Here is a 19,144-nt window from a genome sequence, read left to right on the forward strand (position 1 = left end):
CCTATAGGCTTCTTTTTAAGATAGGATGGGCTTTGTTTAAAAAAAACAAAATAAATTAGGACAGTGGTTTAGGTGATTTAATGCCGGTTAATACACTCCATAATACAGATTGGTGTTACAGTGGCCCTCTTTATTGTTTTATAGTAGTAATTACCAAAATTTACAGCATTCATTTTAAAAAGGAGCCCCCTTTTTATTTTGCAAAAATAGCCTCGAAAAGAAGCCCATCCAAAGTTCGCAGAAATGCAAGCCCAGGGCTTTCATTTGAGGTTTTACGGTATATATATTGCAAAATATTCAGGATATCATATTATGTACTACATACAATTCTAACTGGCTAGTAATCTTCCATTTTGTCATTTTTCAATGCTTAACTTTCAACCAACAATTATCTCCCTTCCCCCTACCCCCAACATTTAGCACTTTCTCAATAAATAATTCCAAAATTAATAAGCATAATTAATACTGTGTGTTAAATTCTTGAGGGGACTTGTATGGATCAACATCACTATTCTCTAATAATTGTTAATTCTATATTTCAAGTTCAATTAGGACTATATTATTAAGAATTTTCTTTCAGAAACACGTAGTTGCCTGAAGAAGTGTTGGTGTATGACAAAGTGGATATTCCTTATTGGTGGTATTCTATTGGGTGCAACATTTGGTTTGATGGCAATCCTACTTAAAAATGGTTTAGGTAAAAACATCTCCGAGATAACTGCCGAGATTTCGGGAGCACTAACTTTTATTGGGTTCATCATGACAATCTACGACAAGTGTAATGCTTCCAATTGTTGTCCAAGGAATAGGGAAGAAACACAGTCACAGCCTAGGCCGTTCACTGGTACCTACATGTACTCGCGTGTAAGAAATGACATGAAAATTACAATGAATATACCGGTAGAGTAAAGGATGAACGCTGCAGTATGTATTATAATATGGACTATTGACATTACTGTACTTGACTTAAGCCTAGTTGTTGGGTTATACTGTAATTTATTTACAGTTTACTTACAATGTTAGACTTACTGTACTTACTTTATTTCCTGAGACAAATACGTAAAGCTGGTCTTGGTGTTGCTGAATCAATTTATTTTTATTGTAGTGTTGAATATGCTGCGCCAAAGTGGGTTACGAGTTTGACCAGTGAACAAATTACATCAGTTAAACACATACAGAAAAGGGCAGTTAAAATAATTTCCCATGGTTGGTATAATTATTTGATGAGGCACGTTTGATTCTAAGTTTTCTGTTCCTGGAGGACAGACGTACCCGGCTGTGCAGGGAATTTTCCAAAATTTTAAAAATCCTAATCAAAGACTAAACGATGTACTCCCGTCATTACGTAATGTATCATATCACTTGAGAACAATCACTGAATTCCCTCTACAGCAAATGTAATACAAAACAACAAAAACTTTATTAATACCAGGTTGTTCAACGAATGATAAGTACTTGCTGCCCTGCTTAGTCAAATGGACTTTATTTTTTAGTTTAATCAAATTTTATAATATTGTGTTTTCTTAATTATTTCCTTGTTTCATTTTTTTTTTTTAGATTTTAAATTTTAATATGTATGAAATAATTGTTCAACATCAATATATATTATATATATCGCAATAAAGTTTTTTATCGTATCTTATCTTATCGTATGTGAATTATAATGAATAAAAAGTGTAGTTACTGTAGGTGTTAGTCTATTGAACAATACTCATTATCATCATAGTGTAAACAGGCCTTAATTCTCACAGAATCACATCTGGTTCAGTACTGGCATTTTATTATACAGTATTTGGTACTTTGTTTTAATCACATGGGCCAAAGAATGTCAATAGCAAACCATCAATCTATCTCTCTCTTTAATATGCTTCCCTTCTGAAGGCAGTGGTGGCACTATTGGGGGGGGGGGGCAAGATTGTTTAACAGCTCTCATATGCTTCCCTTCAGAAGGCAGTGGGCTGTCTCTTATACACATCTAGATGTGTATAAGAGACAGGTGTATATATATTGCGTCGCCCCCCCCCCCCAAAGAAAGAATAAAAACCATCGGGGAGAAAAAATATGTATTTTCTACATATTAGTAGACCATCTACCTATAAAATCGGTTAAATAAGCCTCCAAAACCCCTAAAGTGTCACAAATTGGGGTGCTTAGCATTTTGAATGAGGCCCGACCACGCACACTTCAGCATATTTCCCCACTAAAATTTTATCTATCCTCCTAAAAGTTTACTTTCCCCCACAACTTGTTCCCCAGATTTAAGACGCTGGTGCCACCACTGTCCGAAGGTAATATGAGTGTAAAGCTCAAAATAATTCCTGAATTGTAAGACACTATGGACACCTTGATCAGGGAGGTATCATCTGCCTGGACACTTGCATACTATGACTTTTAATTTATCGGAATCATGCCAGTACATTCCTATCCTCCTAGGAGCTGCATATGTTGCTTTTTGCACAAAAATCACTCTACCAGTAACACTCATTAAATTCAAGAATTTTATAATATTTCATAAAAGAAATCGTCATTCCTGATGATGACATGATTAATGTCGAAATATTGAATCCCAACACGATGTCGTGCATTTCGACATGGACGTATCCGGGGGGGGGGGGGGGGAGCCGCGGCCATTTAAAAGCTTATTCTTGAGCCAATACAAATTCTTTCCTGGGATCACTTAAAATGAATACTTCTAAACATGTAAATATGCATCAGTACACGTTATACATAGGCCTAATAGAACAGATAGGCCTAAGCGTGATTTAAAAAAATCTTAAATCCATAAATCTCAGGCCAGGTCAGATGTGTATAAGAGACAGGCTTAGGCCTATTGGGAAAAAAGGCTAGGCTTATATTGTGATATTCTATGTTAAAAGCTTCCCATTTACGGTTGACTGTATTTCATACTCATATCTATAACACCTTATGGTTGTTTAGTTAATTAATTATTCCCAAGTGTTATACTTATCATGCTATAATAATTACTGAGACAAACTAGAAAGTGAAATAGGCCCAGCAAGAAAAAAACAAATCAGATTAGGCCTATGTCGTAAAGGGAAAAACCTTGAAAAGACTTCCTATGAAAATTGAGGGTTTTTAGTGATCATCTGGAATACCAATGGACCTTTTATGCAGGTGCTACCATCTTTGGATATTAGGTAGTTTTCGCCGCACGACATTAACCCTAACGTTAACGGATGACGTCATACTTTTAATTTATCGGAATCATGCCAGTACATTCCTATCCTCCTAGGAGCTGCATATGTTGCTTTTTGCACAAAAATCACTCTACCAGTAACACTCATTAAATTCAAGAATTTTATAATATTTCATAAAAGAAATCATTATTCCTGATGATGACATGATTAATGTCGAAATATTGAATCCCAACACGATGTCGTGCATTTCGACAGGGACGTATCCAGGGGGGGGGGGTGTGCCGAGACTCCTGGTATTCCCCTCCCCTCTACTATTTTTCCCAATTTTGCAAAATATTATTTGATCTACTTACAATTTAACAAAGTCAAAGTCAGAGTAAGACACATACAAAGTGTAGCAGTACACCCCTAAATTTAAACCCCTAAATTATTTCATCTCACCATCCAGCCTCAATCAACACATGGCACTTAAAAGTGCTCCATCCTTAATTTTCTTTCACCTCACCCCAAACAATGGTGGGGCTAAGGTGGGTGTTGATGTGCTTAGTCATCCTCCAAATGCTAAGCAAGTCAAATTAAGTAAAATTAAAAATAAATAGCTGCCTTAATGTCTAAAGGGGTGATATTAGCGGGATCAAGGGCCAGGTCGTAAGCGAGACTAAGAGCATATGGCAAGAACAATGAAAGAACACGGGAGAAAAGAGCAGGGAAGGGAGGAGGGGAAGAATGTACGAATGGCAAGAATGATGCAATGAGTACGAGCAACGTTGGGGGAGACAATCGTGGGTTCTGGACAATTATTTTAAGGAAAACGAATGATAAAGATTTTCGGCCTAGATTCAAAAGGAATAATATTGAATCTAGAGAAAATGGTAATGCAGTTGCAATGAATGCAAATTCTGGGCATATAGTGTTGTTACTCATTGATTTTTTTTTTCTTTCTCCTCATCCCCAACAACAAATATTGGGGTTGAGGTGGGTGTACACTTTTCCTGGTATTTGCCATTCTCTCCTTTTTCATGTATTTGAAACTGAATATCAGCAATACTGTCAAATTTAGACACTATAAAGAAACATCATTTTTGTTTCTATGTCGAAGACTAAGAGTGTTATTTTCAAGTTCAGCTTCAACACCACCCTAGGGGTCCAGGGGCACCCCCGCGAAATTTTTGTTTTCTAGATTTTTAAGAATAACCTCTAAAGCATTTTGGGCAAACAATTGTTGGCCCGCTCAACCCCCAAAAATCCGCCCCTTTGACAGATAATATATTTTTGATTGGTCTACTTTATTTATAGAGAGGCAAATAAACTATGGTTACTAACAAATCACGCAAGATGAGTTTAAACATATCGATCACTTTTACATTTTATTTCGGCAATAAATATGAAATACACATTCTTCAACTATTAAACTGAACAGATTATTAAAAACTACTGCAGTATCCTATATTTCAACCCTGTACCTTCAACAAAAAAATACATGAATATGGAATTTAATTCTGAAATGCAGAATCTTGCTCTTTAACAGTTATCCTAAATTCAATTGTTATCAACAACCAGTGACATGATGTATTTGGCACAGATATGAACTGCAATCTCATTTGGCATGTTTCGTTTGGTGTTGACTACGTTGACCAACCAAATTTAGCGATATATTTATTTCATTTCAGATTTCACATTGGACACCAATAAAAAAAAAAAAAAACATCATGCATTTGGGTCAATGTATTGTATTTATAGTGTACGATCCAATAATCTGATCATTACATTAATATATATATATATACCTAACATACGTAAGTGTATCTTGCAGCAAAAAACAGTTTACAAAATAGTACAAAATGATTTGGATATGACATTAAAAAGCCTTGCCTCCTATTATTCATTTAAAATCTTCCTTTAAGTATCTTTTCAAACATTATTGCCTAGCATATTTTTAATTTTGTACTGTGTGAATTAACTTACTCTAAGCCGACAGACTGTAATATCTACATATTGATATCTGTATATACCACCCAATTTTATATTACATATATTTAAGTACATAATTAACCCTAAAAGTTTTATACATATTTTAAACATCAGATATATTAACTAAGTTATTTCAGTTAATACCTGCATGACATAACCTATAATGTGTACATTTACTTGGTAACTGCTTTGCACCTCTAAGTTCAAAAAATGGATGGTAATTTACAATTAAAAACTGCCATTTGGCTTAACCCATGAACATATCACCCCCCAAATTTGAACTTTGAACTTTAAACATATTATACACTTTTAAAACATTATAGCCAAATTCTTCTACAGTATTAAAAAGTAAATATAATGTAAAATGTATTTCCTAAATATAAAATTTCAGCTTTATGTGCTAAGTAAGATACACAAATTCATGACTGAAACATAAAAAAAAATCATTTGCATAGTTGTAAAAGTGAGTATATAGAGCCATGTGTCAAAATATATGCTCTTTGAAAAAAAAAATATCACAAATGTAAAAAGTTGACATGCTTAATCATACACTACACACAAAGAGGACATTACAACATGCTGTAGAAAGGAAAAACAACAAAGAACACTTGCAATAAAACAATAAATTTGGCAAAGAGTGCAAACCCATGAAAGACCTAACTCACAAAAAAAAAAGAATTATGAACCAACAAGGTTACCATTACTGAAAAGTTATGAAAGAGAACAAACCATTCATAATTTCAACATTTAAAAAAATATGACAGGTCACAAATATAAATAAAATTAGGATAATAGAACACTATTTTCTAACATTTAGCTGAGCATTTTGTACACATAGTACAACCAACTTAGATTCACAGGAATACGCCTCCTGACCCAAGAGCTTGTGCTTGGCCAGTGGACTTGCTTGGCCCATCATTGCTGGATTAGACGCAACCCATTGGTTGCAATACTGTTGTTCGTTTCTACTGCCATCAGTATACGACCCATGCCATACATATTTTTCAGGCCTGAGAATGAAGGAAAAATGTATTAAAGGGAATTTTTGGAAAACACAACTGTTGACATATACACATATACACATATGGATAAACCCAGCACAACTCACCGGGTTTATCCACCTGCCAGTCGGTGTTCCTATAGCAACTAGGCCTGGCACGCCACCGTGTTTAACTTTCCTAAGCCGGGCTTTAATCATTACGGGGGGGGGGGTCTTCCATTGACTTCGGGTGACAAAATGACCAATCAGCATTCAATTACATAAGCTGTGAGCAAGCGTACGTTTCGTGAGCAATGTTTTGAAACACGTTTCCTGGTTACGGTTCATTATTATGCAAATTCTCGTCTGGCTAATCCCACTAGTCTGAACGGCCGGCAAAGTTAAGCCGGGCTTGACGTTGAGCCGGGCTTAACTCAACCTGGCTTATCTCCAAGTCTGTACGTAGCCTACATTTCATACAAGTTCTGATGAAGCCTAAACACAAAATATTTCTACTTTGTAATATCTAATTACATGCACAGATGTCAATGTGGTATGGTTGTTCCTTTGGAAGAAATACAGATAACATACTAAAATTTGTGGGAAGAGGGAAAAAGGCCATGTCCCTTCAAGTTTTGAAAGAGGTTTGGGTGGGGGGTGGGGGAAGGAAATTGCATTTAAATTCAAGGGCCATTTCTTTTAATCTAGAGGTGGCATAGCCATAAAACTTCCATGCCCTTGGTTTCCCAGCATGAGAAGGGGGGAGGGGCGGGAGCGTTGACTGAAGTGGTTTGAATCTGCCACTGAATGCAATATGCTAATTTACTAATATGATGCAGCTTCTTCATTTATAATTGTCGCTTTCTAACGTTTATTGCATGGCACTGAACATCACAAGGAAATGTAATTGTGTTAATATCTTTTACTGCCCTCTCTTGAACAACGTGATTTGGTTAATGCATTTTTGTGCAAGACAATTTGTCTTTCTGAGTTATGTTTGCTGCCCTCTATTTCACATGCACAACATAAATAACCTATTGGCTTTTGCACTTACCATGTTGCACTGTCTGTCATTACATCTTTCCCATCAAAGGAAAATATATGAATTTTGTCATTAAATTTTGCTTCATTGCCATCAAACATTTTATTCCAACTTTCAAACAACACTTCTTTCTGTTTGTCACAAAGGGAAAAATAAAGAATTAATTACTAAATGAAAACCAATGTAAAAGCTAAGACCTCTAAATTGATGGCAAACCTTAAAGGTTAAGTTATCTTTTTTTGTTTTTAATTAACATTATTCACTTAAAAATTATTCCAACTACCAAACAAATTATGTATCTCATAAATAAAGCAAATTATACTGTATTACCAAATAAAAATTACTAATTTTCTAAATTTGCTCAGTCTGTTGAGCAACATTTCTATCATCTTTTTTTGGTGTCTTTTTGCTGCATCTTTTTGTCCTTGCATACATTTTTATTAATTTTCCCCCAATTTTTATTTTTCTCTTTTTACTTGCCTGTCTTCATTCGTAACTTTGTTTTATTATATTTCAAAAATGTATTTAGTGTGTTTTGAATTGTTTTGGTTTTATTGTTTGGTCTTTTTATTGTAAGCATTTTAAATTGTAAATTTAATGTAATAATTCAGATACCTATTTTACTGCCAATCAAATACTGAATAAATTGAAATTGAAATCTACTGAATCTAATGGCAACCTTTAGGCTATCAATTTCAATAAGGTAAAATAAATTCAAAATTTAATGCAAAGAAACAGTACTAGTTTTATCGCTATTCTCTTGTTCAAAAGTTTAATTGAAAGCTACTCTATTAGACTACTTGCTTGTTAAAACAAATAAGTTTAAAAATACACTTTAAATTAGCACAGGAACTCTTGGACAGTGGTTAAATAAATTTAGTCATTCAGTCAGTGTTACATATTATGTCGAAGTTTGGTGCTACAAAAATTCTTGGATTAATTGAAGACAGACATAATACAAGTTTACAAACATTTAAGAGAAAACCGTTGAGACCCAAAAAAAAATTTCTCTTAAGACGGGTATCCCAAAGGAGGGGCTCTACTGTTCATTAACGAAAGAGATCTAACAGACCAAAAAAATAAAAAATCATCAAATTAACACTTGAAAAAAATCAAATATGTTGTTAGCTTTCAACCTAAATTAGACAAAAAAAAAAATCCCACTGAATTACAGATATTTTGATAAAAATCTTTAAACTGATTACCAGCCAAATTTAGGGTTTTTGTATACAGAAATGCTATTACCGTTAACTGACAGCTAGTAAAACAAATGCTATAAAGATACAAACACACTGACCTTTGAATTTACAACTGGTAATATGCGATCTTTCCTTCTGACGATTGACCGTAGATCTTGTAGATTAGATGACAGGAACGCTCGGAATGTACCCTTCAGCCCCATTCTTTGTGCTTCTTTATAACATTTATAATCCACTGAGCTTATTCCTCCCATACTACTGGGACTGTACAGAAAAGCATTCAAGGGCTCGTTTAATGCGTACATGTACAACTAAAAACAAAGAAAAACATATACGTCATCCATCAATCCTTCTTTATGGATTTATGGCCTAAGGTTTATTTTATGTACAAGGCATGAAATACTCAAACCCAGGCCTGAAATTTGATAGTGTGAAGCACTTCACACTGATACTGGGTCAAGGTACATAGAGACACCTGGTAGCCACTGACATGCACTTACTGTAGCATTTGGATGATGCTACTCTCAACATTTATTTCAAGAGTGACATACCACATTGTAAAACCTGCTTGCCTGACTGAGAATGGTCAGCAAGTGCTTCGAACTCCCAACCATGTGGTTCAAAACCTGATCAGAGAAGCCTGCACCAAACCGTCTTCCTTTTTGGAAACAAATCCCCAAAATTCTCATTATGAATTCAACATTTTTTAATGTGAACATTCATCTGTCTTAGATTTTAATGGTATAAATCTAAAGCTGGACACACACTGAGCAAACAGATTGAAGTCGGCTGATGGGATTACATGGAGAATGTACCACAATGAGTTATCTGAGCCACTCAGTCTGTCACCAACATTCAACAGATGGTGCCATATTTTCATATGCTTGCAAAGAATGAAGATAGATTCTTCAGCAGACTCGTACAACGCAGTGTGTGCCGGACTGAATATATTCAGCTAATTTTTGTGTCTACTTCCCGCTTACGGGGGGCAGTAGACACTTCGCTTTCATCTTTCTTAATACGCTGTTAGAGTAAATCTGGTTTGAAGAATGATGGCATAACACTGCATATAAGAATATGAAATGTAATACCATGCCCAGACCTGTCATAGAAAGAACTAACTACTCTTTGAAACCCAGCTTAAAACTGAACAATCAGAAATTTTTAAATAATTCCACATAATTTTTCAATAATCAAGTCCCCACTTAGAAAGTAACCAAAAAAAAAAATGTCAAACAGTTGGCACATGCTTCCGCTAGAAGTATATCTTTATTGTAGCTATTGTTGTATAATTTATCATGAATTGGTACACACCATGAGGCCATCAGCTTGTATAACTGGTCCCAATGTAGGCGCCCCACCTGGTGCTTCTGTAGGCTCTATCTGCCTTGGTTGTGCCTAATAGAAAAAAAAAAAACAAATTTCAAAATTAAAGTTACAATATTATTCATTTGAATTGGAACTCTAAAATTAACAAATAATGAATACAATTTCTTTCTGCATATAATAATATTAAACAATTATCAAGTTCTGGCAAAGATTTAATATCATACTTGAGAAAATATTGCGGTACATTTAAATATACTAAATATTGTAATGTATAAGAAATAATGTTATAAAAGATAGTAAATGTATTAAATTTGACATTATTTTAAAATATAACCCACTTCAATATTGACCTTAGTTTTTTAAAATGAAAAAAAAAAAAAACCCTAAAATTTCACATTTAAGTTTCACAATATGGTTTAATAATAGAAAAAACAAAATCATTGCTTTAAACATCATTATTTCAATGTTGATAGTATTAATATAAAAAAAAACAAAAAAAACTATATTATAATGCAATGAATTTATTGAGATAGAAATGCTGAAATAATCCCTAAGTTATTAAAGGAATATGATAAAAAATGTTAAGATAATCCTTAAATGATTAGATTTTTAACGAATTAACATTATAATAAATTGAGATAATCCATAGGATAAGATTAAAGGGGATAAGCCATAACATTTTCAGACAATGTTTAACAGATTAGTAAGGAATATACTACATAAAGCGATTATTAAAGGGGTATGCCATACAATGTTGAGAAAATCTCGAAAGCAATGAGGGAAGGGATTAAGCCATCATCTGTATGAAGTATACTTACAGTTGTAGGATCAGGAAGAAGAGGCAAGATAACATCAAGCTGTAAAAGACAACATCATCCATTTAACTGATGAGAGCATTGTGGGGCCTTTTGAACTCCATGGTTTAGAACCATGGCAATAGGTGGAGATAAATTATTTGACACCCTATTGAGAGTGATCTATCTAAGGATCCATGGGGATACACAATGCTCTACAACAAGGGTTGGATTGCTATTAAATGGCAGTGTAGTGGCACACACTATACCCCTTCTCCCCACCCCCAATAGTCACTGTGACCTGTCACTAATGGTCATGTTATCAATAAAAACTGTATGTTGAACATGCACACTTGCACGTGAACTTGCAAAACTAAACTAGGCTGGCCTTTTCTGCTGTACAGAGGGTCCACTACTGTACGCCAGTGGTGTAACTTTTAACTTTAAAGTATGTTAGACACAAGAGCATAACAGATGGTTGCTAACTAGTTTCTGGGTTATAAACAGATTAGACCGGGGCTGGGTGTGCAAAACATTCTACTTTCTTTCAACTATGTAAAATTAACCATGAAGGCATGTCTGAAATTATTATCCAGATTATGATAATCCAGTTTTAATCAGATCTTACCTTGCTCCTAATTTGTAAGTAATTTCAGACACAGGGCATTTGATTATTAGTGGGTTTTTATTATTATTATTTTTTTTTGTGAAGTGCTACAAGAGTTTTTTAAACTTGAAAATCAAACCAAAAGAATGATTACTACACCAAAAATAATTCCACATTTTTTTTTGTAAAACAATTTACTGAACAGTAAATTCAATATAATTAATGTGATAGTATAAGATACCAGAATGGCTCAGGCTGAGTCATTCTGGTTCTGAATTATGTTATCATTATTCTTGTTATGTATTATCATAATATGCTTTCGATAAATAAAAATGATCATTATTGTTGTTAAAATTATAATATAATAATCAATATTATGTATAAAATATGTTGATAAAGATCTATATCATGGCTACAGATATACAAAAGCAGGGATATTGCAATACATGTGTACAAAGGAGACAAGTGATTTCTATTAACTGAAGGCATGCATGTTGAACTATTCAACAAAGCTTGCTCTATCAATGTTTTTTATCTGTCAGACTTAAAAATGTTTAAACAGATAGTGGATTGTTTCAGATATACCTGACCAAAAAGTATACAGTATATTGAAAGTTGAACAATGTTCTAATGGGCAAGATATTGCAATGCTAAGTGACTGTACTTGGTGGACAGTTTCAAGTTTGAGACCTGCCAACGCCTTTCTTGCCTCTGTCCATTACTTACTATACCTAACCATGTCTTTTGGATGGGATTTTATGCCTTTATTCTCGTTTGCATAATTGATACATGTACAAAAAAAAACAAAACTAGATATTGGAGATTGTCTCATGGTGACCATAGTGCTTTCCAGAGTGTCAATTAAACTTATCAACTGATGAATCAGAACAGGTCCAGGAACACACACTTGTCCCAAAATACTTGTGCTGTCCCACAAACACATGTCCTTGGGTATGTATAGACTGTCATTTTGTGAGATCTTAGAAACAATATCCAAAGAGTAGGGCTTAAAGAAACTGCTCTCAGGGACAAATTTCATAAGCTTATAATCAACAAAAGATCATACATATACATTTACATATCAAAATTGATCTTATAAAAAAAATCTGACCATACATTACTGAGTCTGACAGAGAAAATATGATAGAGGATGCTAAGCTTCTGAAGTAAATAATAGCTCAAACCTACCATGATCTTTTGCCATCCGCCAATGACTCGTATAAACAATTCCTGCTGACTTTGCAGAAACACAAACGTACCAATGGGAGCGTCTCTACCAATATCCATCATGTCGTCTTCAGACTTGAGCACTAAAGCCTAAAATCATACAAACAACTTGCATTCACTATCAAACATAATACAAGCAGGATAAGATAAGTGGGCATTTTATAGTGGTAATATAAAGTAGTTGGAAGTTAAATAATACTTTATACCGAAGTCTCAAAGCGCTGAAGGTGTGGACTAGATCATGAAATTTTGCAGGATTGTATATCTATAGACATTGTGATTATATTTAAAATTTTATTTACAACCATTTGTTTTTTCCAAAGTTATTAGCGATAATTACAGATACGTTGTTTTGCCACGGAAACATGTCAGGCTTTGTATTGTTGCAAGTGCGACATATTTTTGTAATTTATCACGTTTGGGGCAATCATATGCATTATTTAGCCTTTCATACATCGCTGTTTAAAATTATTGATATAAAAACAACAATAACCATTTGATTTTGCCTTGCCAAACTCCATCGGCTCAAGACCATTTTTGAATACCATTCCGTGTCAAAACAACGTATCTTCATCACAGATACGTTGTTTTGCCTCGTAATCTTGTAGTTAGGTTGTTTTGCCACGGAAAATCACTAGATTTTAAGTTTTGTGCTTAAAGATAGGCGGTGCTATCTCCAAAACACTCATTATTGAGACCTGAAAGTTTTACAGGTAATTCAGACGTGTTTAATTTACTTCCAAATGATATTATCTCAAAATGACAAAAATGTCAATTATGTTGTTTTGCCTCGGGACGGCCGTACAGTAACTTGCTTCTCCCCAAGGGCTTTTTGTGTGTCTGAGCTACCCAGTAAGCCAGTACCAGCTATCTCTTGTCTGTCCAGAACTGGGCTGTATGAACCAGTACACCAGGGTAAACCAGTACACCAGGGTAACCCCCCTACTCAGAAATTGATGATATTATGTCTGTATATTTCGTTGTCCCCTACCTTAACCGCTTAGCCATTCAACTCGCATAATTTACAATAAGGTAACTTGGCTGCTTGATATGTTACAAATCATGCTCCTTTATGTAATATTAGTGATAAGCTTACCCCTGAGTAGCTCCTGCCTCCTCCATCACCTGATATCCCTGGTGGGCCAGTGGGACCCCTAGGTCCAGTTGAACCAGGTGCTCCAGGATTCCCAGTATCTCCTTTTGTTCCTGCAATGACAATTTTCCATTAATTAAAATGACAGTTCTGCATTTTAATTATTCCCATTATTACTATAATCATGTATCATGTATATTTCCTATTTCCAAGTTATCATTTTCAACTAATGATATATCCTTACTACTAATTATTGAAAATAAGTTTTTTAAGCATTATCATCTTAATTTCTAGCTATTATTTACTGATACTGTAGATCACCAGGTTTGCATAACATGTTTTATCTTTAGTTATTTAAGAACTTCTTGTAAAGGGACCACAGCATAATCTCATGTTATAATAAAAACCACTTCTCTGGACAATGGAAATTAAATTCATAAAATGCCTCCTGCAACAACTGTTATATATATTTCAATAGTGGTTGTAAGCCATCCCACTATTAATTTGAATTCAGGGAGAAAAATACATTTAGTGAAGAATGGTCCCTACCATTTAGCAAATTATACGAATTGCTTAGAAATTAGTTGTATAGTTAAAATAAATTTCCACTTTACTCTGGGGAAATGGATGCCCCGGCCTTACCAGTGGTCACTGACCTCTTTTGAGACCTGTTGACACTCCACAACCCAGAACCTTGCAATTGGAGTTACTGAGTACCTCACCCAGTACCATAACAAAAACACTATCACCTACAACCAACCCCACTACCAACAATATTATGACAAATGCCACCAACGTAACTATTGACACGAACCTCATGTGATTCTTTGATTTTTTTTTATTTCATCCCTTAACAATAAACAATTTTCAAAATTATAATAAAGGTAACTCATAAATCAGTTAATGATGTTCAGTATTTCAACTTACCTTTGAGACTAGCTCCAGACAAATCTCTTCCAGGACGCCCAGGTGGGCCAGCTGGTCCTTGGATGCCTTGATGGCCAATACCAGGTGGACCCTAAAATAGAATAATTGAATTATGCTTTGTGTTTTCCAAATCAAAGATTATATAATAACTGCTACTGATCGATTAAAATTTATTTCTATTATTTAACATTAATTTACTTTATAAAGTATCCGAGTATCCACGAATGATGGGCTTTAGTTTTTAGTGTTTGACCATTCTTAGCTTTATGTGCATTTAATAGTATCAACTAGTCAGTGGCAAATCCAGGGGGTTCGACCCCCCCCCCCTTCCAGTGAAAAAAGTAACAAAATACTACTGGATCCTGGCACAAAAGGCATGCTAACCAGATGCGGATCCAGACCTTTGCCCAGTTTGCCCAGGTGAAGGTTAGTGTGAAAAATAAAAATAAAATGTTGGCCATTTCCAACAATCATACTTACTTTCATTGACACTTATTTTGTAACATTACCATTAGGACAATGTTTAAATCCACACTATACCTTACACTTTTACACTGATTGTACTGTAGGCCCTATCAGAGAGGTACATTCCCAATACATTATGGTCTTCCACTTCTATAGCGCATACAGTGCATAACAAACGTTATAATATAATAATACTCTGGTCCAGTGGCTTAGGTATGGGCAGTGTAGTAAATGCGTGCACAGCACTGCGGCCGGGTCTACTGGGGGCTTGTTCAATAGGTCTAACGATCTAAAAATATAACTTTAAAAAAATCCTATTTAAATTTAAAAGGACCCTTCAATAATATTAGGTTTTAGAGGCTATAAATATTGATTATATTCATTACAATTTACCTATTACCTATTTCCCAAACACTGCAAGTAAAAAAAAACCAACAAAACAAGCCCTTACATATACGATGTACTAATATACTTTTCTAAAGCAATAAAATATCGTCACGCACATTTGTGTTTGTTGTATTTTTAAAGTTGGTTCAACGATTATTGTGCACATTTTTGAACACTTCAGATCATCATAACTTCATGAATACATTTTAGATTCACTTCAATGCAAGTAGGTCGGTGACTGTTCTATTATTGAATGGCAATTGTTATTATCGTGATGGAATAGACAATACCTGGATTTGCGTCACGAATCAATTAGTGGGCCTATATGTGTAATTTTGCCCAACCTGTCGTGAAAATGTACTGAATACTCAGGGCATGTGAAAACACTCGCAAAAAATATTTGAAAGTTGTTCTCGGGAGACTCGAACCCATGTTCTCCAGATCACTAGCCTGGAATCATACCTCTAGACCACCGAGCTTGCACCTGATGGCCAGGGTTGAATTTGAGCCCAAGTAAGCAGCGGGTACTATTTTTGCAAGTGTTTTTACATGTACTGAGTATTCAGTACATTTTCACGACGGGTTGGGCAAAATTCCACCTATACATGTACTATTGTTGTCAATATTATAATATCATAGATTCATGAAATGTCTATTAAGCCCTAAATGATAACATATATATGACTTGACCATAGTTTGTTCTCAATATTCTTTAATTTTTTAAACAAAATATTTTTTAGATATTTCTGAGCGTTAATGCCGTATCTGTTTAAAAAAATCTCAGAATGTATGAGCCACAGGGTCCAGTGACAGATTAAGGCCCAAGGTTTGTCAATTGTGAAAACAATAGAGATAAAAAGAGAATGCATGATGTTAAAATTTTAAGTCTGTGAGTGCTATTTCCGGCCATCTAGGGGTGCCATAACCATAAATTTTCTTACCTCAGTCCCAATCATGGTGGGGCTGAGGTGGTACGATTTCAAATTCCTACTAGTACTGCTAGATCCTCAACTAATATCATATCATTTCATAGTCATTAAAAACATTTCTAATTATATTAAATGGCAAACATGTTTAAAAAAACACATCTAAACCCCACAGTGGAATCCGGGACCGGAAAAGAGCCCCTAGTCTCAGAAAACCACAGGGCCCAGGTGTGTGTTTACAGTAGATTTTTTTCTAATTGTTCAATGTGTGCAGTCGGGGCCATCCATGCTTATTTTTCCCATGGGTTGGTTCCCAAAAGAGAACCATTGAAAAAACTTCATTTTTACTTCTGTAGTAATGTCCAGCAAATGCTAACCTTCCTGTCCTCAAAGTCCTTGATATACAGGGGGAAATATCTCCATACATAATATGTTGTTTATAGTTGATATTCAAGGCGTGTCTGAGTAATCTTGTACAACGACCTGGCCCATTAAGTCCTATCTCTCAAGAATATGTTCATTTATCTTTTTGTAGAAATTCCGTAATAAGCAATACCGTACAGTATATACTTGCGTATGTCCTATAAGGTGACCCGGGTATAAGACGACCCCCGAGTTCTAGAAGATTTTTGGTTGATATTTGTATGTCTGGCATATAAGACGACCCTTGTCTGTCATGGTCGGAATTCCTAATTTTCTTTGGTCTTGATACTGCATCTAGCTGGATAAATGGAGCCAAATGCAAGGGTAATCTTCCAAATAATACCATTTTATGAGTTTTAAAAATCTTCACCACCAAAATCAAATTTTCCCGTATTTAAAATTGCGTTCATTCACACAACATTTAGTTGCTTCATTACAGTCACGTGTTACGGACGATCCGCACATAACAAGAACATGATTATAAAATCTAAAATTTGAATGTCGTGTAAGACGACTCCCTTTTTTTGATCGTAATTTGCTATTTTATATAGGCCTACTCACGTATAGGCCTATATACGGTATTTGTTTTAAAACCCTTGGTTACCTGAGCGTTAGAGGATTCCCCCATACAGTGCCGGTTTCAAGGGGGAACCCCGGCCCGAGAATGGAGAAAAAAAAAAGAAGAAAATTGTCTATCTGTGAAGGTCCCTCTCTGGTCACCCTGTATTTTCAATTTCTGGATCCACCACTGCAAGGACCACCCCATCTGTGCGAAGGTCATGAAAAATCCTAGATCCAAGCCTGCTAACATACCTAGGTATAGGTTGGCAGATCAGACAAACTAGGTTTAGCCCAACTAACCTTCAATTAAATAAAATTATACACAAGTTTTTGGTTCGACCAAAAACTATGCCTATGTCTTTGATTTTTTTTCTCTCTATGTATTTGTCTAAAGATAAAATTACCTGACCTTTTTTAAGAGGGGAAAATCTTGAACGTTGAATAAATTAAGGTTAATAAAAATACTCCTCAGAAGTCGGGAAAGCTCATTTCCGGCTATATAGGAATAACAATTTTCCATGGGGAGGACCCCTGGAACCCCCTTTCATTTTGGGTGTTTTTGGAAACGTTTTTGAACCCCCCCCCCTCTTTCAAATCCTGGACCCGCCCCTGCTAGTATACATCAAACCATTTCTATTTGTGGAGTTTTATTACAAGCCAGACGTGTCTGCATTGCTCTGGCCATAGCTCTGGGCCTAATGGTCTTTGATTTAGCATAGTACTTCACAGTCCAATCACAATAATGAAAAAATGTTAATGTTTATGCATGTAGATTCTTACAAGTTTAAACTTACCGGTGGGCCAGGTGGACCAGGTGGACCTTGTACTGCACTGCCATCAGGCAGGACAGCAACACCAGGCTCTCCCTATACAATCAGTAAAAGAAATTATTAATTATTAGTTCTTCTGCTGACAGAAATGAGTAGAATATTATTCTGGATATATCTTGCACAATAGCAATTTTAGCAACCAACTGATTGAATTAACTGTTCTGTGTATAGTGCTGTATATGTTGGTACACAGGAAAAATTATCAAAACAGAAATGAATGGAAATTTGAAAGATCATCTTGAAAACCTAGCTAAGTTTGAATAATTATTCTATGAAAAACATTAAAGACACACTCAAAGTATGCCTAACTTGATCAATCAAACCATGGAATCATTTTAAACCAACTCAAAGTTAAGCCCTGGATCAATCAAACCATGGAAACATTAAAGAACCAATCAATGTAAGCCTACCTTAAGATTTGGATTGATCAAACCATGGAAACACTAAAGAAATACAGTAAATCAAAAAAGCCTACCTTAAGACCTGGAACACCTTGATCTCCTTTTTGTCCATAAATACCATCAGCTCCAGGAGCTCCATTCCTTCCATCTCGGCCATCAAAGCCCTATAGGAAATATTAAAGGTACTGTAGATTAGTCGGCGTTACAGAGATAATTAGATCAGAGTTTAAAAATATGATTTAAACAGTCTCTCTATAAAGTGCAGCAAAAGCAACTTTAAGACTGGGGAAGTCAGGTTCAAAACCTGCTAATACCAACTGGTACCTGCATTGTTGGGATCCTGGTCATGCAATACGAGAATTTTGTCTAATTTTGTTTTTGATGAACAATATAAGGATAGGATGAATTTACTGAATGGTAACTTACTCTGTCTCCTTTAGCTCCTTTAATTCCTTGCAGACCAGGTGCACCTGGAACACCTGGTAAACCTTTAACAAAATTGATATATATATACATAATAAGTTTTAAATGAGTAAAGCCCATTATAATAAATATATTTTCATAATGTAACCATAAAAAAAACTGAAATTCATAAACTTGTACTGTAAATCTAATGGTAGAACAGAACAATTGAATAATTAAATTTGTATATGTATATACTGTTGGTGATGTATATAAGTATACAAATTTAATTTGTATATTTGTATACATCACCAACAGTATATAAATATACAAATTTAATTTGTATATTTATATACTGTTGGTGATGTATACAAATATACAAATTAAATTTGTATATTTATATACTGTTGGTGATGTATACTG

General features: G+C 34.8%; 2 protein-coding genes across 4 annotated transcripts in view; one reads left to right on the forward strand and one right to left on the reverse strand.

Annotated features, from left to right (window-relative positions):
* LOC117107600 overlaps window positions 1-1,642 on the forward strand; it is a 14,868-nt gene extending 13,226 nt beyond the window's left edge. For all 3 annotated transcript variants that reach the window (XM_033249303.1, XM_033249300.1, XM_033249302.1), the window contains exon 7: window positions 581-1,642. In XM_033249303.1, the coding sequence (XP_033105194.1) occupies window positions 581-909 (329 nt within the window). In that variant the 3' untranslated portion in view covers window positions 910-1,642. The remainder of the gene's footprint in view (window positions 1-580) is intronic.
* A 2,856-nt stretch (window positions 1,643-4,498) lies between these two features.
* The window catches only part of LOC117107604 (collagen alpha-1(I) chain-like), a 124,761-nt gene continuing 110,115 nt past the window's right edge, over window positions 4,499-19,144 (reverse strand). The window contains exons 32-42 of the mRNA XM_033249307.1: window positions 18,746-18,807; window positions 18,394-18,483; window positions 17,883-17,954; window positions 14,327-14,417; window positions 13,403-13,512; window positions 12,268-12,396; window positions 10,497-10,535; window positions 9,664-9,747; window positions 8,448-8,660; window positions 7,163-7,281; window positions 4,499-6,139 (exon numbers count right to left, since the gene is read on the reverse strand). Coding sequence (XP_033105198.1) covers window positions 5,929-6,139; window positions 7,163-7,281; window positions 8,448-8,660; window positions 9,664-9,747; window positions 10,497-10,535; window positions 12,268-12,396; window positions 13,403-13,512; window positions 14,327-14,417; window positions 17,883-17,954; window positions 18,394-18,483; window positions 18,746-18,807 — 1,220 coding nt within the window. The 3' untranslated portion in view covers window positions 4,499-5,928. The remainder of the gene's footprint in view (window positions 6,140-7,162; window positions 7,282-8,447; window positions 8,661-9,663; window positions 9,748-10,496; window positions 10,536-12,267; window positions 12,397-13,402; window positions 13,513-14,326; window positions 14,418-17,882; window positions 17,955-18,393; window positions 18,484-18,745; window positions 18,808-19,144) is intronic.

Source organism: Anneissia japonica, unplaced genomic scaffold, assembly GCF_011630105.1.
Source record: "Anneissia japonica isolate Jap-2015-1 unplaced genomic scaffold, ASM1163010v1 scaffold2266_len499427_cov150, whole genome shotgun sequence".
Lineage (NCBI taxonomy): Eukaryota > Metazoa > Echinodermata > Crinoidea > Comatulida > Comatulidae > Anneissia > Anneissia japonica.